Genomic DNA, 22,843 nt, shown 5'->3' with positions numbered 1-22,843 from the left:
GCAATGTGCTTTGCACCTCCTTTGCTATGCGTGCGCACGAGATGAGAGCGGGCCTTCGACGCTGACTGTAGTCTCTTTTGAACGCTCGAGTGCTGCACCTCAACTTCCGCAAACCATTACTGCAGAACTTCTTTTGAGGAGACAAGATATAATTTTCTCAAACTCTCTTATATTGAAAATATCCATTCGCTGGCTACATCATCTTGAATGTGGTTAAAATGATTTAAACGTTATTTTTTATTTCCTTTCCAGCATCAAGTTAGTAAAGCTGTTTGTATCCCAAATGTGAAGTTGATCACGTGAGGGGGTGATACTGAGGGTATTGGCACTGCGTTTGAGTTATTAGCGGTTATTCAAGTTTTATACGGTATACACTGCGAATAGGCGATATTATTTCCAGCGTATAGTTGGTAAAACTAGTGACATGTAACATTATGTAGATCACAATTTCATGATCTACATAAATTCTTAATTTTCCACCCAAAGTGCAACAAATTGATGTTCTCCCGGAGAGGGCAAGAACCCTCCTGCAAGGTTCGAAGTCCTCTCGCCAGTTTCATAAACTCCTGTGGGAAACGCTAGATCCCATATATAAAAATAAATGTGTTATAGCGGAATTAAACCCCCAAAAGAGCATTCAGGCCTAGTGTTCCAGGTGTTAAATTAATGTATGTCACTCGCTTCTGAGAGTGGTGTGCTGTGAAATTGTGTAAACTTGGAAAAAGAAGTTTGGAAACGCTGATCTGATCAATGCTGCCAACTACCGGCTACAATGCAAATAAGCATGTCAATCAAACGCTTCTTTTTTGCCGTGCTACTAACTATTACTACAAGTTTATGAAGCAGGGATGTTGCAGCATAGGCAGTGGCCAAAGAAGCACCAGGCATAGATAAAAGTCCACTTTTCATGCAATTATAATACGAGTTCAGGAGAAGACAGCAACCACAGAGGTTCTGCTCAATAATTCCGTTTTTGTGCAACTTTCAATTCTGTGCTATCGTTGGTTAAGATGGCGTCCGTTGGTATTTCAATAATGCATCATACTTTGACACTGTATGTAGTTGCAATAAGTACTCGTCTTCTCCTGCCAGCTAGAGCCATTAATGTCTGCATGTATGTGCCATTCCTGCATACCGTAACAGGCTTAATATACCACCTGTGTGCAGTGGATAAACTAAATCAGTCATTGATATATGTATAAAATTAATACCATCGGTATAGTGCACACCTGTTTGCTTGTGAATGCTGCCACAAATAAGAGCACACCCATTTGATGCTTTAACAATCTTTATTTCCAGCTCTGCTTCAATTCCACCACACATTTCCTCCCCCCAAAAACTGATCCAGGATCTGCTGATCCAGCCAGAGTGAGGGGGAAAAGGACAGATCGACTGGCCTAGAGTCAGTGTTTGGAAATAAAATAAACCCTTTTCCACTGCATGCCTGTCTCAGAATGCCTGAACAGCAGCACGGTTGATCACACCACATACCATCTGAGCCAATAGGACTGCACAAACTGGGGAACTTCCACCTCATGAAAACACGTCTCCAAACACGGAATGCTTGTCTCTGTTACGTAGAGTACATTGTCCATTGCTCTTTTTAATGCAGCAGTTGGCGGAGTACATGATTTTTTTTTAAAATATATACATTATTGGCTGAATACATTACGTTAGGCAGGCTGCTGTGAATACTAACGCTTTGTGTCAAAACCAGGCCACAGGTCGCCTCACAAAGCATTCATATACACATAAAGCACAGCTCTCTCCAACGGTTCACTCACTATATAACAGGAGCACTACTATTGCCCAGCCAAAAGGTCTGAGTAACCAAATTAATGATTGTTCTGTAAGAGGGTCTAATAACTGAAATGACCAACATTAGACTACTTCCAAGAAAATCGTGGCCACTTTGGGTTTTTTATTGGAGAGGTAAAACGGCTGGCTAGAAGTTAACAAAAACAAACAAATGAAAGCAAAGACTATGCTAAAACTGAATGTTTCAAAGAAGCTGCTCATTCAGATGGCTTTTTGTCCCCACTCTTCAGTTCCTCACCCTTTATTTTACATCTTAGGACCAAGAGATAACATGGTGAAAACATGGTAACACTGCAATATTAGCTTGCAATTACACATACTTCCCCCCCAGAGTGTGCTCAAACACAGAAACAAAGATGAGGTGTGACTGGCAGATTGGATTAGGTAACACCAGAGCTGTAAACGCAAGTGCCGTTTGTTTTTTGGGGACAGAAATCTTTCTTTATTAGGAGCCAGTTGTATTTGAGAGAATCATTGCCATAAATTAAGGGAAATAGTGTCCATTCAGTTTACATTATCTTTGCAAAAACAAATGAATGTACTTTCACAAATGTGTGATTTATGTTAAAAACTTCTCTCAATAAGCACTATTGTAAATATTGGTTTTTAGTCAGAAGGGAATAAAAACCTTCAAGTCAGTGCATGTGGGGGGGTGGGGATACCTGGAACCAGGAACCAGCAGGCTTTCCACCAGCGCATTAAATGCAAACAAATTCAATTTAAGGCTAATCTAATGTAATGTAATGTAATGTAATGTATGGGTAGACACTTAAAAATAAGTAAAGAATAAGTAAGAATGGGGTAATCCTACTGAGATGCAAAAACATGACAACCATCTGCTGACCAACAGGAACAGGCTGCATTTCAGACCGCAAGCAAGCAGTCACACCCTTCTTCAGAAACAGTTCTATGAAATCCATTCAAGTTCTTTCTCATCTGGCACTAAATAACCATTTCAATTTAACATGCTCTACAATGGGATAGAAAACAACATAAGCCCATGAAATAATTCTGAAGGTTATTAAAATAACAGAGGTTTCATCATTTCATGTATAATAAGTATTTGTTCCGTTGAAATAGGCTAACTATCGTACTTATTTTTTTTACAAAAATTGTTTCATTTAAAAGTGATAGCTATAAATAAATATGTATAGTATATATAAATATGTATATAATATATGTATAATATATATATATATATATGTATATATATATATATAAAATATGTATACACACAGGACACAGGCTTGAGAATAATGCATAAGAATGCCTCGACCTGGTAATATTGTACATTGCCGCCAGCTAGACACAAATAATATGTATATCTTCTGTGTCCATGACATTAAATTGAAAATGACATTTAAAATATAATAATGATAATAATAATAATGGCAGCACACAGGCTGTCTGCCTGAAGGTCTTACACAAACATAAATGTACATAAGCGATGTGAAAAGAAAACGGTCTCAGGAGCGATGGCGTTTAAGCGGGCTGCCCCAGGGCGTAGGTGAGGTTCTGCGTTCTCCGGCAAAGAGCCGGACCTTGAAGGCTTTGGCGGTTCTCCTGCGGTTCTCCTGCGGTTCTCCTGCGGTTCTGTGCACGTGTTGCCCGGTCTCTGACCCCTGCCCCCACGGGCTACAGCGTCATGGCGATGGCGAACACATTGACCACGCAGTACATGGTGCGGTTCTCCCATCGCACCGTGCAGCTCCCTGCCAGACGACACGCAGCACTGTCAGGTGGTCATCATCATCATCATCATCGTCGTCGTCATGTTTATTCAACTTCGGGCTGTTTAATGTCTGAGCCTGTCACACGCCTGTCCAATGAAAAGCCTGCATTCGGCTGCTTCCTCTTACGGCCAGCCAATCAGGGGGAACCCTGGGTACGTCCCAATACTCAAGGATGCATCCTCCTTTCCTCTCCTACCGCCTCATCTCCCGTCTGGCAGTATGCAGAGAGGAGAAGAGTGGTGGAAAGGAGGATGTATTTTTTTGAGCGTTGGGACACACACCTTCCTGTCCTTCCCCGCGCTACAGCGGGTGTGAGGTCTAGTTCTTCAGCCATGGCAGGGGGGTGGATGAAGCATAACTGCGCATTTTAGAAAATCTGGAATTTTTTTTTATGACGACATTTCAATACAATTCAGTTTTATTGGTATAGCATTTTTTATAAAGGCCATTGTAACAAAGCAGCTTTACAGAGACAGAGCCTAGTGCAACAGTCTGACCAGGCTGCTAACGGGAAGAAAACTCAGTAGAAGCTGACTCAAAGAGGGAAGCTACAATCACACAAATTACAACTAGATTGAAATAAATAAAAAAATAGCTTGAAACCGTCTTAAAAGTAAAGACTGCAGCCACATTCCTTCATGTCCCTGAATAAAACACTAAATGTAAATTAACTAGAACCATAATACAAATAACATCCATATAAATCCATGAAGCACAGGACTTCAATTACCAAGCCAAATTGGAGGCACATGAAGGAAAAAAAAGTTAATGAAGTTAATAAAGTTTGATGTCTTCCTGCTGTGAAAGTGGTTAGTGCACCCAGGAGCGACACAATGATACCTTTGTAAGCTCTTCTGATGCCGTAGCCTGTCCGACAGCAAGCCAACAAAAGACCAGAACTGTGGCACAACCACTTCCACTGATGTTAAAATACAGCTTCTAGCTAGCTTCATTTTCAGACAACCTCAAACCAATTTTACTTCGAACTTGTTTCCTTGCACTTATAAAAAGCTGCGGTGTTTTATTCATTTATTTATTTACTTATTTATTGAAATCGCTAAAACTTTCTAAAAAATGCCACAGTTCATTTCTAAGGCCAGGGAACAAGAGGCAGCAGCAGAGTTTTCTGCTGAGAAGCCAGAAACATGACAGCCCTGCAGCATCTTAAGAGCACTCTGAAAAGATTCACACGGACAGAGCGCTTTCCGCGCGAGTGAACGCGTGAGCGCTGGAATCGTGGCGCTACAATGACCGCCTTAACCCTTTCAGCCCCAAGCCCAATATGAAGTGGGCTCCACCCACACCCCAAGAGGTTTCAGCATTGGTTGAGAAAATTCAGAAAGTTTTGTAGGGTTTTAATATGGGCTCAAAACAGTATAGCATCAATTTTACGGTAGTTACAGTTGCTAGAGAGCCATATGGAGCAGAAAGGGTTGAAGACCGGAATTATATACACAGGGCGGGGGGGGGGGGGGGGGGGGGGGGTTCAGGTCTTACCGTCGGTGGTGGTGTCCCAGTAACACGAGCTGGCTGTGTGGAGGCCGGCCCCACTCTTCTGCATCACTGCGCAGTTCACTGCGGGAGACACAACTCAACGTGACCAATCAGGGACCAACAACACAGTGAGAAGAGCACAGCAGTGTGAGCGCAGTCCAGGGGAGCCTCCTGTTCTCACACACACTGAGGGGAAATGGCTCAGGCCTGGGGATTTAAACCAGAGCTTTACCTGTGGACAGCAAGCAGGAGCACTGAGAATATATATCTGCAATATCTTCACTTGTACAACTGTCCCAATGCCAATGACACAATGGCAATTTACTGACTCCTTTCTTCTGGCCTGACCCTTTACTGTAAAATGCCGATTTGGCGGTTTCAATCCATTTCTGTAGATTTAAGTGACGCATATCTGCAATCTGCCCAAAGCCTACAGTATGGGAAAGAGCCACAGGAAAGAAAGCCAAGCTGTGGTAAATGGTAAATGGTTGGCATTTATATAGCGCCTTTATCCAAAACGCTGTACAATTGATGCTTCTCACCTTCGCACCAATTCATACACACACTAACACACTGACGGCAATTGGCTGCCATGCAAGGCACTGACCAGCTCGTCAGGGGGTTAGGTGTCTTGCTCAGGGACACTTCGACACAGCCTGGGCAGGGGATCGAACCGGCAACCCTCCGACTGCCAGACAACTGCTCTTACTGCCTGAGCCATGTCGCCCCAGATGATTTTAATTTGTAATGACTTTAATAATGCAAATGCAGCATATAAACAGTTGTGGGCCATGTGGTATGTTTATCCACATGATAGCAATCAATCATAATAATCTACCATGTTTCCCTGCTCCAGGAATCAGGACAATTACTGTAAAATAAAGCAACTGAACAGGTGTTGTCACAGCAAACGAATTGTTAAAATGAATAGAGATACATATATGTAAATATGTATACGACTTGCGTTTAATTTTGTTATTTGAACAGAGCAACCCTAATGGTCCATATTGAAGGTGATACAAAAATATTGTTTGGGTATGCTGTGGTCATACAATCATACAGTCTGAGAAATAACCTTTGTGAGGCGTATCTTACCAATGTATTTAAAGGGCTTCCCCTGCTTAACCAGATGGGTGAGGGACTGCTCCACAATGCTAGCCGTCCACTGACTGACTTTGCACTGGCTGTAGTCAACCCCACCAACAATGCCCTCAACACACTGAAAGAAACACACACACATTCATCATTTGTGCACTGTATTAACATGGAAAGCCACTGTAGTATAACAAAAAAATACAAGAAATATGTGCAGCTCTATCAATGAACAGTGTACAGCCAAATGCTTCAGGAAAATCAAGCCATAATTTACTGGAGCAAGAGCAACGAATTTACCTCTTTAACAAGGTTACTTGCTTCATCTGGATTGAAGGACACCTACAAATGTCAAAGGAAAACAATTTGTGGTTATGAATATCGACACTATGAGAGCAAACATCACTTTGAATAATTCATGTTAGGAAGTTATGAACTGTGGCTAGTTAATACTTAACGTGCGAATACATATATCTGCAACGGGGGAAGGGGGGGGGGATCTCTGTGACCCAGATTCCACAGCCGCTTTCAACTTCAGTCACTCACGATCAGACATGATTCGTCTTTGTAAGTTATCTAGCGTAAAACGCTATTTGATGGAGCACATGCATATAATTTGCTTTCGCGGACAGGGTGGTATTCAGTAACTGGCAAATAAAATAAAACATGAACGAAGAGAACGATATAGCCGAAGTAAAGACGTTTGGCATGCGATTAGATATTATTTCAGCTCTCCCTAGACACAAAGGCTCGTGAAGCTCAAGACTTTCCCAATGTAAAAGCTCATCCTCGCCAGGGTAGAGCTACAACTTACAAGCTACTAATTACAGTAGAACATTGCGTCAGTAGCGTGGAAATTTGCAATGGCCACACCCATGGGGTTCCATACAGATCTTGTCCTCAATCCCTGTATTAACTACGTCAACTTGTGCGCAACAAAAACAAACAAAAAACGGTCGAGTTCTGAACATATTTCAAACAGCATGCCAGCGCTTTTGTCAATATTATTTCATCTGACGTGCCAACAGTAAAGTTAAAATCAGAACATTAGCTAGGCAGCTAATGTTAGTTATCTTCCTTGCCATGTGTGAGCGATAGCTAAAAACAAAACAAAAAAAGCATATCTTAATCGCTCATGAATATCTACCTCGTCGCCTGAATGATATTCTTCCATTTTAAATACAGACACGTTCAGTTGATTCCAGTCGCTCACACTACCAACTCCTGGATTCCTGTCGGTTCCTGTTTAGTTGTCACTCTGGGAACTGATGGTCAAGAACTGTGAATCAAGACAATAACCCATCAAAACTCCGGGGAAGCGTTCTGCTTACCGCCACCTAGTGGTGAGGGGTAACAATACAGTTCTCATTTGATTAAATGGTGAAACGTAAATTGGGCTATTTTTGCGAGTAATGTTTCTTCATAACCAACCATCCATCCATCCATCCATCCATCCATCCATCCATCTGAACCCTGAACCCGCTTATCCTCAATAGGGTCGCAGGGGGGCTGGAGCCTATCCCAGCATACATTGGGCGAAAGGCAGGAATACACCCTGGACAGGTCGCCAGTCCATCGCAGGGCGCACACACACCATTCACTCACACACCATTCACTCACACACACACCATTCACTCACACACTCATACCTACGGGCAATTTAGATTCTCCAATCATCCTAACCTGCATGTCTTTGGAGGAAACCGGAGTACCCGGAGGAAACCCACGCAGACACGGGGAGAACATGCAAACTCCGCACAGAGACGGGGATTCGAACCCAGGACCTCCTTGCTGTGAGGCGGCAGTGCTACCCACTGACTTGCCTAATCATGCATTCATTAATGATATAATTACATTGTGTAGCTAATTTGTTACACCGAATATATTTGTAAAATTACTGCAAATATTAGATGGCCACCTCAACAATATGTCTCTTCATAGCCTAGTAGACAAAGCTATTGCTGTTTTTGCTACGGTAACACCATATAGGCTGTAACAACTAGCCTATATAGGTTGCGTTTGACAAAAGGGAGAAGCATTGTCCAACGTTAAATGATGCAGTGAAATGAGTCAAATGATCCAATATGGAACAACTGAACTAAACAAAAGTGTGTGTCTCATGAGAATTAATTGGGTCCCTTTCTTTTTTTTTAGTGTGGAGATTATCTTGTGTCGAGTGGAGGGTCTTTAGAGGGTCGAGTAGTGTCACAGTCGGTTCCTGAAGGCGCAGGGCTACGACTGAACCATGCGACTTTTATCAATAATAGGCTCAATGAAACTCAATCGTGTCTACTCTGTTGAAGCTATAGCCTACAAATAAAGCGTCCTCAAGCTTTTCGTAAGCCCGACAAAGTTTCTCCGCAGGTGCGTAGGTGTGGATAAGATATTCCCTTCCCCCGGTCTTGCCACGCCTCCACAGTAAAAATTGAGGCTGCTGCTCCGCTTACTCCGTGGTCGTGATGGTCTTTCGGGCTGCATAGAAACATTACTATACCAGGGGATCAGACGCAGGCGTCGCGATATGCTTTGTCTTGTACGTTTAGTTTATGACAGGCAGGTGGCTTAACTATTTGGAAGAGTTCTGCAGGCACAGGTAAGATGATTTATTTTCTTTCACCGTTCAGAAACATAATATTTATTTATTTGTCAGGCTCTGCTAGTGCCATATGAAGGAGAGACCCATAGATGAAACAGCAGGTGTCGTGATAGTTTTTAAGATATTCACGCAATTCTTGCCCACATTGGTCAGGATCATTGTTATTCCTGCTTTTCTCACGATTGTGTCTCCGTTACAGCAATACCCACATGCGGCAAACTGTAGGCTACATCGCACGGACTGCAGCATGTAACACTAAAACACTCATTGTTCTGCAATCGAATATTGACTTGTGCGGCTTCATGTGCCATAATTATTTAGCCTAGGTGAAGTTCTCATTTACTGTGCACATAACTAATTTGTAGGTGCATTGCCGTAAATAATGCATTTTGTTTCGAAAGCTTTTGCATCGGACATGAATTGTTTTAAGGGCTCGTTTGTCTAAAAAGTTATTCGCGACTCTGTGCCAGTTATAAATAGCTTTCGAGGCTATTGTTACCATATTTATCATTTTAATGGAATTTGATTTAATTCCTCTCATTTTACAATAGATAACAGTCCTGTGAAAGTTGCCGTTGCAGCCTCCAGTGGTACATTACATTTCACAATCTCCAAAACTAATGGAGAGATCAATCCGTATCCTCGCTCAGAGCGTATGCACATCGCTTATGTCTGAGAATATGGTATACAGTGCAACTGAATATTATGTAAATATCACCATGTAAAGGTGGCCTCTTTTCCACAGTGTTTGTTAATTGTTTCCAGGTAAGATATTGACATGCCAATAATTCCGTTCACCAATTACTTAATATGTTCATATTGCACTTGATACTCGTGAATGTCAGTCAATAATTTGTCTTACAGCAGCTAAGTATAAATGTCACTGAAAATTTTTTTTGCCATCACTGCATCTTTGGTCTTTTAGGCGCTTCTGTGGGAAGAGATTTCATTAATTGGAATTTGGTTAAAATGTGTAAATGAAGACCGAATGTCCAAAAGAGATTTGCGCATTGTTGAAGATATTGACTGTACTTTACTGTCCCTGTTCAACTGAAGACATTTTCTTTTGCAATGTCCTCATCCATTACAGTTACATTAGTTATTTAGCTGATTTTTTATGCAAAGCGACTTTGCAACAGACTAAGCAGGGGCCATTATCCCCTGGAGCAACGTGTTAAGGCATTAAGGGCCTTGCTCAAGGGCCCAACAGCTGCACTGATCTTAGTGTGGCCAGACTGGGGCTTGAACTACCAACCTATAACCAGATTGAAATTGGGGGAATTAAATGAGCTGAAAATCCTTTGTGGGGGCAGCAGATGTAGGGCAGCTCTGTAAAATGATCCACAAGAAGCACACAGTAATGGCGGATGTACTGTTTGAATGTTATATTACAAGTGTGTAAATGTAAGATGCTGTGGTTCAGAGATATTTTCATTCATGTAGGGTTGGTGGTCTCTGGCTGAATTATGTAATTCTGTAAAATAATTATCTGAAATATTCACCAAGACATACATTAGATCACAGTAAGTTATTTTCTATAGCGGCACAATGACAGCTTTTAGCCATCATTAATGAGTTTGTTGATAATGATTGATAATGTAGCTTAAAAAGTCAGGTCACATGATTAAGCCAATTAAATAATTAAGAGCAGAACTTGCCATTGGCCCTCTTCGCCCACCTCTGCTGTAGGCAAATGGGGGATCTCATCCTTCTGCGTTTCCGTTACCCGCAAGGAGTCTTCCAGCCGGCTGCATTGCTGAAGAGGGAACACACTGTGCTCTGCCATAGTTCAAGTGGGGACACGGCACACCGGAGGAACTGGCTCAGAACTTCACATGCTGGATGTGTCCTCACGAACATCAAGGAAACAAGGCCCACCCCAGAGGACTGATCCGTTTGATCTGAAACAAGGGCCCACCCTGGAGGACTGATCTGTCCTAGGACTGCCTGACAACTTCCGCTCTTCATTATTTCATTGGTGCAGTCCTTTTTATTTGATCTGAAAGTTTCATAAAGGCATAAGCTTCCAGCTGCAGGCAGTACATGTACCTTAAATATTTTACAGTGGTCTGGTGTAAATGATAGGCCATAGGGCTACAAGATGTACTGCTATATGCACAAAGCCCCAAGAATTGACTGTTAGAATACAGGAGAGGCACCAGCCGGCACCCGCATCAGTGAAGCAGCTGTAGGAAGAACAGAGAATGTACAAGTTCTGCACCAGCCAGGATTACAGTCACTTGTTGCTTTGTATCGTATTTGATCAGTTGTATTCTTCGGTACTGTACCCACTGGCTTGTGCATTTTTGAACAGCAAACTGTTTCTCCCTCCATCAGTCAGTGGATGCTAAAGGTACACTGTGCGCCCTGAGTAGTACAGGGGTGGAACTGCATTTTTTAACACTGCTCGGATGGGTGGCAAACCGGGTCAAATGCCTCGAATGGCAGTCCTCTGTGGCATTTTCAACAGGGAAATGTAATCATTGGCTTGAGTAAAGCAGCATGAGTGCAGTGAGATTGCCTCGGAACCGGTCTGCCGCACGTTTTATTTAAAATGAAAACCGCCAACAAGAACCTGCATCTGCACACCTGGTGCCTCCTCTCATCGCCTGGAAGGTGACCACTGGCAACCAATCACATGGCAGCTTGTAGAAAATTTGCAATGATGCATATGCATGCATGTATATGAACTCTGTTTTCATTTGATCCAGAACACTACTGCCTTCTCATACTTAACTTTGCACACATTGCATCTAATGTAAAGAGTTCTTCATGCTTCAGTTCAGTATATGACAGGCTAAAGGTGAAGAGCTCTCAGGCTACTGGCCATCACCCACTCTCTTGATACAATAGTACTTCAATTTGTGCAGCTCTGTGGGCCTCATCTGGCTGCAGAGAGAGGCAGAGAGCTGCAGGTTGGATTCTTGACCTTTTCAAAGTGTCCTTGAGCAATTTACCTAACCCCTAACTGCTCCTGACAGACGGTTTGGCGCCTTGCACAGCTGCCGCCACTGGTGTCTGAGTGAATGAGAGGAATTGTAAAGCCCTTTGGAAAATAAAGGGCTATAAATGCAGTTTATTTACTGTACCATTTAGATCTGTCTCCGTTCTTTAACCGACGGTCTGGCATGCACCAAAGCAGGTGTAAAATCCATTATCCAGCCAGAACTGGGTTTCATGCATGGGACCAGCTTTCCAGTTATTAGTTTTTTCCAATCGATATGAAGTCGCCCCCCTAGCGATACCTATATTTTTTCCTGAAAAGCCTATTTTCCCATTGGACTTGCAGAGAAGCAGAGTAGTGTCTGTTTCCAGGGCAGATTGTGGTCTGTTGCCCTCACGCGGGGCTGTGACACTGCGACAGTCACAGAGCGGCTGCTCCCGGTGACTCATCGAGCGCCTCGGTGTTATTAAGTTCCGGCACCGTGCTCTTTCCGGTCGAGGGCCCGGGAATGAAAAAGCGCTTATCGCAACGCGAGGGTGCAGCAGTGACCCCAGCGAGGAAGCCGGTCGATGTTCCAGCGCCTCCACCCCTACACGGCAGATCCGTGTGGATTAACCAAGGCTGCAGGAATTATCACACGCATTTTATGTTTGACGGGGCCTTACAGTTGTATCCGTATAACGACTCCGTGAGAGTTCACATTTTGTGTGAGTAAAAGCTGCATATGTGTGAGCAAGTGTAAGAGAAAAATAGCAACACGCTTGCACGCTAGTTTCAGAAAGACTGTACAGGCACAGGCTGAAACCCTATGCGCCACAATTTACACTTGACACAGAAGACCTGAGGTTTTATGCACTCTTTTTATACATTCTTTTTTCACCCTTGTAATTCATGCGCCGTTTGTTACCAGACCAATCAGAGCGCTCGCTCTTGTGCGAGGAGATGAGTGATGCGGTAACTGAAATCTTTGCTCCCTCGACGATGGTGCTTAAGCCCATATCCATCACCCTGTGAGACCGGCCGCGGTGGGCCCAGGGGGTGCATTGCCAAGTGGAACGGTAGTGTCGTTAGAACGAGACTCCCTGCAGCCCCCAGATTTAAATCCTTCTGAAATGTTTTGCCCTGATCAAGGAATCGGAACCGAGAGCGAATAAAGATTCGAATGTAAAACACGGGCGTGGTGAGAAAGCTGGGGAAAATGCGTCCCCCTGCAGTGCCGGCTTTCTCAAGCGCAAACACAAACTTCTCATGTAGAGCACGTTTGAATTTCACTCGCGGGGGGAATGAACAGATTGAGGACATTTTCTCAGGCTACCCGTCTGACCTCTGCTGTCCTCCACGATTAAGGGCACCTCATTTGACCGTGCAATCTTCCACCATTCATTAATCAATGGGCACCCTCTGTATTAGGCACCGTACCGGGGCTACCAGTCTTCCCAGGTTTCGGTCTTCTGTGATAGAAAACTGCAAACGCTCAAGCATGCAGGTGCTTTGTTGACCTCTGTAGACTTCCTCTTACCACAAGCGGCACAGATTATTACTTGAATTATTCATCCATTCTTTTCAAAACCTGGTTGGAAAATTAAAGAGGCCTGAGAAGAGACTTGCAGGCAACCCAGCTTAAGTCTGAAATATTAACTCCCAGTTTCACCGGGATACGTTTGTTCCAAAATCTATGCTGCACAAGACATCTGCCGCACAACGGTTCTATGGTGCAACAAACTATTGCACTGAACTAGGCCTCACTAGGACTTTTTCTGTGAATTGTCCCATGCGTTTTAATTTGTAAAATTGCCATGAACTTAAGCATTTTTTTTGTTGCTAAAACACATACTTGTGGCGGCACGGATGGTGCAGTGGGTAGCACTGCCGCTTTACAGCAAGGAGGTCCTGGGTTTGAATCCCCGTCGGCCGGGGCCTCTCTGTGTGGAATTTGCATGTTCTCCCCGTGTTCGCGTGGGTTTCCTCCGGGTACTCCGGTTTCCTCCCACAGTCCAAAGACATGCAGGTTAGGCTGATTGGAGAGTCTAAATCGCCCGTGGGTAAGAGTGTGTGAGTGAATGGTGTGTGTGCCCTGCGATGGACTGGCTACCTGTCCAGGGTGTATTCCTGCCTTTCGCCTAATGTATGCTGGGATAGGCCCCAGCCCCCCTGCGACCCTGTTCAGGATAAGTGGGTTAAGATAATGGATGGATGGACATATTTATGTGTGTTAACTAAACAGGTGCAGTGGAAGCTGCCTATGCGTTGTGTTGACTGAATTGTGTTTGCAATGCATTGTGGTAGACTATGAATTGTACAAAGTTGTGATGTAAGATAACGCTAATTCGGAACGACAGGACATGGATAAATGTGCAGAAAGCAGCTAATGTGATTGATCGAGGCTGGCTGCAGTTAAGGTGGGGAAGGATTTATTTCTACAGTAACACCTGGAGGGAACAATGAGTTCACTACCTTCACTCATATCATTCGCGCTCAGGGGAGATGTGCCAGGGTACTTTAATAGAGGGACTCATCATGTGAAGCATCCTTTGTCCAGATTGGGGGGAAAGCAACATTATGAAAACCTGTGGGATCTTTATTCACAGTAGTGCCCTGGAGGAGATCAACAGCATGTTGTTTCCACTGCTTCTGTTCTAGCTTCTGGTTCATTTGAGCTTACTGAGGGATCTGAAATCTCTCTGCTTGGCCAGTCATCACCCCACATGCAGTACAAATGCAGAGTAGTGGTAGAAATATTTACATGAATGTCCTGCCCTAAATTTAAACTTTGCTTAATGATTTGCAGCTTTTCTGTAGTAAATTATTTTCAACTTTATTTAGATACTAGACCTCACCATAAATAAGAGTGCATAATGCTGGAGCTGAGTGCATTGAGACTTTCTCCCTGAGAAAATGAAAATGGCCATTTTCATTTCTTTTGTCTGTGGAGCTTTCCCCAAGCAAACACGGGAATGGCATTTGCTTTTGTTTCAGATTAATCAAAATATTTTGTTTCACAGCAACAGTACGGAAACAGCTGATTAATGTAGTGCATTCAAAGTATTTTGTCTCAGTTAAAATGGACCATTTTCTTGCAAATTACTGGACACTGTGACCCGTGTTGGGAACAGTATTTTTAATTTATGTAGTTACAGCTGTATTTTACATGTATTTTTCCCCTGATATTTTGCCACATGGCAAGGTTGTGCTGCATTGTTACCAGAACTCATTTTTGGTGATTTACAGAGAGCAAATAAAGAGTTGTATATTCACTTATCTGCGTCATATCTTGAATTGCAGGCTTTATTTTTAAGCATGCTTTGTGTTATTTCTCCCCGTTTCTCATGTTTGGGTTGTAGTGAATTAATTTAATTTGCTGTTGTTGTTGTTGTTGTTGTTATTGTTGTTATGATTTATTGGACGGCCACAATCTGGCTGAACCAGTTTTCCTAAAATTGCCTGGAATTGAGTACTTTCCAGCACCTTGTCTGCATGCGATCGTCACATGGCCTGCGCCTGGCTCAGATATAGCACAGGTTTCAGTCTCAGCTGCAATTGCAGCATGAGGCAGAGTTGTTACTGTAGGGCACTGGACCAGGGACCAGAGGGATGTAGCATCGTATCCTGAGTGTTTCATAGCAGGGACCAGAGGGATGTAGCATCGTATCCTGGGTGTTTCATAGCAGGGGCCAGAGGGACGTAGCATCATATCCTGGGTGTTTCACAGCTGTCCGGCTAACAGTTCCTACATTTCCTACCAGGATATGATTTCCTACCAGCCCAGATAGCTTCAGAACTCACCCAGTAGTCTTTACACTCTAGAAGAGAACAGGAAATGTTAGCATCAGATATTTTTAGCCATCCTACATGCAGGGCTTCCGCTGAGCCCATAATGTAAATATGGATCATGTAAAATGGCAGCGTTTTATCCCATTAGCAGAATTGCTTCCCCTCCATTCAGTCCTGTCGGTTGAGCTACCCCGTCCCTTACAGTAAGCTATTCACAATTAGCCGAATGAAAGGAGCCGCTGCTTTGCTCAGTCGCACTTCACACGTGCATCCATTCATCATGCTAATTATGAATATGGCAAAATCCATCCATTCCAGCGGTGTGAGGGAATCCCTGAACTAGTGCTCTTTCTGAGCGTGTCAGTTGATGTGTCTGTTAACTCCAGCATCCTGGAAGGAAGAAGCAGCATCATAATGGCACGTTACATCTGCAGTAAACGCCAGAGGCTCATGCCAGACTTTAAGGGAACGATATTCTCACTCTGTGTGATGCTTCCTCCCGTCATTTGGATCCCCCAAAGGCTGTTTAAGACCTTCTTCAACACCGTGTGACATGGCCTCAATTGAAATAAAAGCTGAGCCACAGGGAACCCTGCCAAGGAGCAAAAATATAACAAAACAATCGCTCCTGGCTGAATCGAACACCGCACCACTTTTCTTTATATGTCTTTGCTTTCTTTACTTCACTTTACATGTGAATTACACCAAAATATATGCAGGGCTTTTTGAAATGTGGCCCCCTACAGTTAGACATTTGCCAGGGCTATGGGCGTGCTGACATTTCACATTTAGAGGACTCAGTTGGCAAAAGCTCCATTAAGCCTAGTCATTAGTTCACTCACGGCAGAGCAAGACAGTGACATTAGCACAGACAGTGAGCTCCATATCGATTGCACTATTGATCCCGCGGTTGTAAACACCATTCCCGAGTTATATGGCGACGCAGGGCTGGTAATGACACAGTGGCCCGCTTTGATGCATCTGAGATGGATGCTGAAGAGCGGGAAACAGCGGCCGCAGCGGGGGTGAGATGAATTGTTGGGGCGATAAAACTGCAGGACTGTTTCAAAGCATGCATACAAACCTCCCCTGTGCCGAATGGTCTGGTTATTGCACATGCAGGGTGATCCTTCATTCTGTGCAATAAAAAGGGCAATTACAGAAACTTTATTTTAAATAAAAATGTTGTCTTAATGTGTTATATACTTAAAGCTTGTAATATTAGCTAGTATAACTATCAGTTTTTACTTCATGAATATATAAATATCAGATTGTACACTGAAAGTCTTTTAGGAACATCAATAGAAAGAGAAGTGTCAGTTTTTATTTATTTTATGACATAATGTACGTGCCGGCCATATAGTCCTTGACACGCATAATTGAGTGCTTGTGTTTTAATTAGCGCTGAAGGATTTAGAATAAAAGAATAAAAGCACTTAACTTGCCTTATTAGTTTTTATAATCCATGTGGTTTTAATTACAAAATCCACATTATCTGTGCAACATCTGTGTGCAGGTCTATTCACATCTTGTGTCCAAATGTAGAATGTGTACAAAGGTACCCTCTTTTGAAAGACATGTATTTGATGGCAGTGATAATTTGAAGTTGTCTCAATGCGTGCTTTATCAGACCCTGAGCTGGATCTTTCTCCGTGTCTGTGTACAGAGACATGTATAGATAAGCGGCTCTGTTCTTCCTGTGTTGCCTCTGTATGTTGGCCTGCACTATATTCTCTGAAATGCTCTAATTGCTTATTTTATTTTCCGTTGTCCTCCCCAACCACCATACCCTGGGGACTATACCAGTCATTATGTTATACAGTACCATGGAGTTAACAGGGTACATAGACACTGCACTTAGCGTGCACTATGTACAACTCTGATTTACTGTACCTACTGTCCAATATTAATAAATAAATAAGCAGTGCTAGTGTAGGATCCAGTATAATCTTTTGCAGGATCCAGGGGAAGCTAGTGTAGGATCCAGGGGAATCTAAGGTAATCTAGTGCAGGGTCCAGGGTATTCTAGTAGATTCCCTCGAGCCGGGCCCTCAGGTTTAAAACAGTATAGTTATAGCATTCCCACAAATTGGTACTGGGGTCAGTGAACGGTGATGCAATTATTATTTCCTCCACATGTCTGAACTCAGATTCAGTAAAATGATGTGGTGGTGTTTGAAGGTTTTAAAAGCCTGCCTCGGATAACTTCTAGAAGAATCACGATATTCGTTCTCCATATTACTCTTCATACTTTGTATCTGTGCTTGCGTCTTTTGTGAAATGTAGCCCATCATATGCGTTCTCTTTTTAAAAACAAAAAATATCAAAGCAAAAAAAGCAGTGGTTTATGTACGAAGAACAATGCATCACTGTAACGACTGATTGGGAATAGCCCGAGCTCCCAGATCGTGACCACGGCGCGCAGTGTTCGTGGGCTCACTGCGGAGTCCCTGCGTATTTCACATACGGAGCTGAGGCTGTGACGTCCTCTGCTGTGAGAAGCTGAAGTGTGAAGTCAGCTGAGAGATGATTATTCTCACAGACTCTCACATTCCAGCCAGTTTATCAGCTCGTCTGAACACAAAGGCTCAAAGGCATTTTACTCAAGGTGCCACTTTTGTCTTTGTGTTTCTGATCACGTCATTCCAAAGAGACTGATTCTACTTCCAGTCTGAAGTGTCACCTTACAAAAGCTTATACAATTTGAATATCAAAACAGCATCTGATAGATGGAGCAATCTGACGTTTAATAATACATTTTATTTCTGTGGCACATTTACAATTTTTAAATACTCAAGGGTACCTTATATGGATTACAGTTAAAAACACACAGTGAAAATTACTTAGTCAAGGCTAGTAAGCTGCACACACAGGAAAACACTCACAGCCTATACTGTAACTACCAGAAGGTGGGCTGAGGGCAATTATGTCCTCTTTATATGTATGCGAGTATGAAAGGCTGCCTTTTTAAAAGCTTCCTGAAAAGCTTCCTGAGAGCCTCAGCATTACGGATGTGAAAAAGGAAAGAGCCCCAGAGCTTTAGCCCTGCTGAAGTCTGATCAGCAAGATGGAAGTAGCGGGATGGGGGTGGGGGGATGGTGTGCTCGATTGCCTTGCAGAGGTGAAGTGGAGTTAGTGGGTGAGAATAGTCCAGAAGGAGGTCAGAGAGGTCTGCCACAACTCAGTGTATTATGGACCAACATGAATTCTGAATGGTATCCAGCATTTTACTGGCAACCAATGTAGCTTTTACAGAATCATAAACATCACATGACTTGTGAATGGAGTTACAGTAATCCAGCCAAGATGTGGCGGGTTTGGATGAGTTATGGAGATGAACCAGGACAGTTTTAGTGACATACTTGCTTCCAATGAGAGTGAAGAGTAAGGGAGGACACCAAGACTCTTAATTTGAGTGGAAGGTCATATAGGGAAGCCATCAATGAGAACGAAAAGATTTGCGTATAGGGCACATTTACTGTATAACGAATGGTAAATGGTTGGCATTTATCCAAAGAATTGATGCTTCTCATTCACCCAATCATACTCACCAACATGCCACGCAAGGCACCAACCAGCTCGTCAGGAGCATTTGAGGGTTAGGTGTCTTGCTCAGGGACACTTCGACACAGCCTGGGCAGGGGATCAAACTGGCAACCTTTTGAGTGCCAGACAACTGATCTTACCGCCTTAGCCAATGTCACCCCTACTTTATAAGAAATAAGCATGACCCAGGTATGTCCTTGTTTAAGGACGTTGTGGGATAACGTGTAAATTGTAATGTCACGCAATAGCGACGGTTCCTTGCCCGTGTATGGCCAGTGAGCCGAGGATGACCACGGCCCCTCCTCCCAGGGAAATTGTCAATAGGCAGCAGGAACCTGGCAACTGTGCCAGAATGTTCTTGGAACAAGCAATCTACGTTTCCTCTCCTTCCTATAATTACATTCCCTCTTGGGTCAATGTCAGTTTATTGATAGAGCAATCTCAGAATCACTTTTTCCATTTACGTTAATGGATGCTCAGCTGCTGTTTTTATGTCATTTACAGACTGCCCTGAAGCAAATCTAAACGCTGTAAGGAATTAGCAGGTTGCTGCTGCCAGAACCTTCGAGGACCTTGTGAAGGCCGTGTGTTTTCTGGAACAATTAGAAGGCAGAGAATTATGGCGGTTGACATATTTTCTTGTGATCCTCTGCCTAGCTCTTTGCAACACACATGTTAAATTGAAAATATATTTATTTATTTATTTATTTGGGGTTGGGGTCTTACCTGGGTCAGAGTAAAGACAGCAGGCACTGAGCTGGGGTTATTGGTCATACAGGGTCACATAGTCTGATGGATTCATTTCTGCCCTATAATTACTGACCCAGTTCAGACTGGGGACACCAGGTGAGGTACGGTAATGTCTCATCAGATGCTTTAATGGAAGCACCAGGGTCCATCCTGGTTACAGTGAAAATCAACACACCCTCTGGCCTGCTAGAACCAGGGTTCCTTTACTAGTAAATCCACCTGAGATACCCATCATTTAGCCCTTTCCTGCTTTTCTTTAAGTCCTGCAGACTTCTGGCCTTGCAATGCTCATTATTCCTAATAAAAATGCAGCTGTCATACGGTACATTAGAAATGTCTAGCAGGACAGACAATCTCCTTGTCAGTACTGGGGGGCTATGTTCTAATTCTAACCTGCAAAATTTTATTTCCAAAATATTTTCACCTTTATATAAAGGCTGCTCACCCCTCTCATATCTACAGCTGCAGCTGCTGACTGATACAAACGCGACCTTTATGGCCACATGCGGATTCACAAGACTTTCACAAGCAGTCGCGCATAATTGCAACTTAAGGAAATAGAAACCGGTGTGACTGAAGTGATGGTTTATTGCCATTTCTTTGTTGATTCATTAAAAAAATAATGAAATGAGTATTAGTACTTTTCTACAATATTTAGGTGTAATTTAAAATCACAGCTGAATATTGTTTTTCTTCATTATACATGAGAAATAATTGTTTGTGAAGAGTGTGTGTGTGTGTGTGTGTGTGTGTGTGTGTGTGTGTGTGTGTGTTAAATAGCGAGAAAGAGCGAGAGTGTGTGTAAGTGTGTGAGTGAGAGTGAGAGAATTATCTTTTCTGAGCTGGGGTGCTTACTCCTGGACATAGCAGTCATAAAGGGTTATTTCCATTGAATGGGGAAGTTCATCTGCAACAACAACTATGCATTGCCCAAGGGCTGTGCTGACACATTGTCAAAGCACACACATATGCTGAAAAGTTGCAATTATCTTTGATTCTGTTTGTGCTAACAGAAATTGTCAGCACCTTTTGCATTTAATAATGTTGCAGCTTAAATTTAATAATGTTGCATTGTTTGTGGTGCAGTTAAGGGGTGAGAATGTATATGGAATATTCCTTGTTCCATATTCCCAGCAGCAGAGTTTACTTGTGGGAATGAATGCCATAAGCCCTGATATACCTCATGGAGTGTAGGTGTCTACCAAATTAAAGATTTTCACAAAGATTTCAGCGGATGGTGACTGGAGAGTTTAACTGTCTAAAGAATCTTAAAGCTGCATGTGGATTCGAGTCTCTCACCTTTCTAGACAGGCAGCTCCAACGGTTGAAATTTGCCTGGGCTTTAATTTGCGGATCGTACGGCAATTATGCCATAAAAGGTACACCAGAAGTTAGACTGAATTTCTCCCTGAGGACTGATTCCATGTGTCAGCTGTGTAATTGGCAGCATCACCATGCCTCATGATGTTCCTCTTAGTGCAACATCTGCCATTTTGTAGGGGTGCACCCCCCACCCCACCCCACGGGGTAAATAATCCCATTACCTGAACAGAAACTCTTGGAACTGCGGCTAACTGATGGCCCACTGCGACCAACCAGCTGTCTGTACTTCCATGAGAACAGGTCACCTGAGGTAGCAGATGGGCTTCTGTGGACCTTGTGTGCTCTACCACAAAGAACCAAAAGAAAAGCTGCTAAGAAATAAAAAAACTGTCAGGGGTTTCAGGGACATTAAGGATATTCCTTCCAGACCATTCAGTGTTAAAAAAGATCTATTAAAATATCCCCTGAATATTTCAAGTGTGGTTTTTGAAAGGGGAAAAACATGTTGTTCAATGTACACATGTTATTTATGTTTATTGTAAGAGTAAGCAAAGCAATATTTTCTCTTCATCCCGAGAGAGACATAAGGCCTCAAAAAGCCTTTTCTACTTTGCCTTATCTTTAGCCACATGCTGTGTCTCAAAGTCATTTCTTTATCCATTTTCAGAAATTGTTCCTTTTTGAATGGGTAACATTGTAAAACTGGTCCTCCATTTGTAATTGTTCTTTCACACCTTGCTGAATTAGTAGTACCCCCACAGGTGTATATGATTTATTGCAAATAATATTCAAAAAGTTACTGTACAGAGACCAGTGGATTAAAAAAAATCTTTCATTAAGCCCAAGATATTTTCTAAGCATGTTTACACATTTAACATTGGCAAACCTAAAGGTTACTCTGAGGCTTTTGGGAGTATAGTTAGTCAAATCAACTTTAATATAGATATTTATAAATATTATGAGAATGGGATTTTTTACTGCACAGGGCAAATATTTTCTGTTACTGCAGAGGGTTTGCAGCTGCAACATGTGTAATACTTTGACAAAAGTGGCCTGCCATGTTAAATTCGGCTCTATACACAGGTAGAGAAAGTATGAAGCTACTTTTGTAAGGACAAAATATAGAGTAATCTTTTGTAAAGACGACATTGAGGCAAACTACAGTATCAGCATTATATGGAGCATAGCAACATTTTACGCCTCGTTAGTTGTTATGTCTGCTGGAGGAGGTTCTGAAGCATTGAGTATGGAAAGGCATACAGTAATGCAGTTTACTGGTATTGCATCGCCACGGATCTCCTTTGTAGCCCTGTTGCAGATCAGACTCAAATTTCTTTTTTTCCCCCCTGTTTTTATGTATGATGATCTGTACGATATGTTGATCTCTGCATATGATTAATTCTTCATTGACACATTGCATGAACACTAGAATATTGTGTTTTTGTGGATGCAAAGTGAAATTGAATCCCTTTGTTGGTGTATACAAGGTTGTGATTGAAGTTCTCAAAAAGCTTATAGCTCATATCTGTGAACAGGTCCATCCTTGGTGTCTGAGTGAGGAAACATTTTCTTCTTGTGAGGCAGCTCAGTCTCCCTTAATGAAATGTCATGCGAGGCTGTGTGCTGGTCCCAGGAGGATTCTACAAACCGCTTCACTTGGTCTCAATTTTCCCCAGGAAAGAAGAAATGTACATTTTTACCTGAACTCATACCAAACTGATCATTTCCCATTGCATCTCCCGAGGCCGTTAGTTAGATTTGTTGAACATTATAGAA

At 42.7% G+C, this 22,843-nt stretch overlaps 1 protein-coding gene and 1 pseudogene across 1 annotated transcript; one reads left to right on the top strand and one right to left on the bottom strand.

The window, feature by feature from the left end:
* Positions 1–1,270: 1,270 nt before the first annotated feature.
* LOC133116406 (dynein light chain Tctex-type 3-like) lies at positions 1,271–7,403 on the bottom strand. Its single transcript, XM_061225897.1, has 5 exons — positions 7,285–7,403; positions 6,438–6,479; positions 6,141–6,264; positions 5,049–5,126; positions 1,271–3,530 (listed from the first exon to the last, which is right to left on the bottom strand). Exons 1-5 carry the CDS (start codon positions 7,309–7,311, stop codon positions 3,454–3,456), a joined length of 348 nt encoding a protein of 115 aa, XP_061081881.1. The 5' UTR covers positions 7,312–7,403; the 3' UTR covers positions 1,271–3,453.
* Positions 7,404–8,579: 1,176 nt separating this feature from the next.
* Positions 8,580–22,843, top strand: part of LOC133116900 (synaptotagmin-like protein 5) — a 45,574-nt pseudogene continuing 31,310 nt past the window's right edge.

The sequence above is a fragment of the Conger conger genome, chromosome 17, assembly GCF_963514075.1.
Source record: "Conger conger chromosome 17, fConCon1.1, whole genome shotgun sequence".
Taxonomy (NCBI): Eukaryota; Metazoa; Chordata; class Actinopteri; order Anguilliformes; family Congridae; genus Conger; species Conger conger.
Note: the sequence above shows the minus strand (reverse complement) of the source record. Positions and strands in the feature narration are given on the sequence as shown.

Coding starts and splice junctions, on each gene's coding strand:
- LOC133116406 (XM_061225897.1), bottom strand. CDS start 7,311: ATGGAAGAATATCATTCAGGCGACGAG. Junction 5,127..6,140: donor GAAGCCCTTTAAATACATTG/GTAAGATACGCC, acceptor TGTCTCCCGCAG/TGAACTGCGCAGTGATGCAG. Junction 3,531..5,048: donor CTGGGACACCACCACCGACG/GTAAGACCTGAA, acceptor GTCGTCTGGCAG/GGAGCTGCACGGTGCGATGG.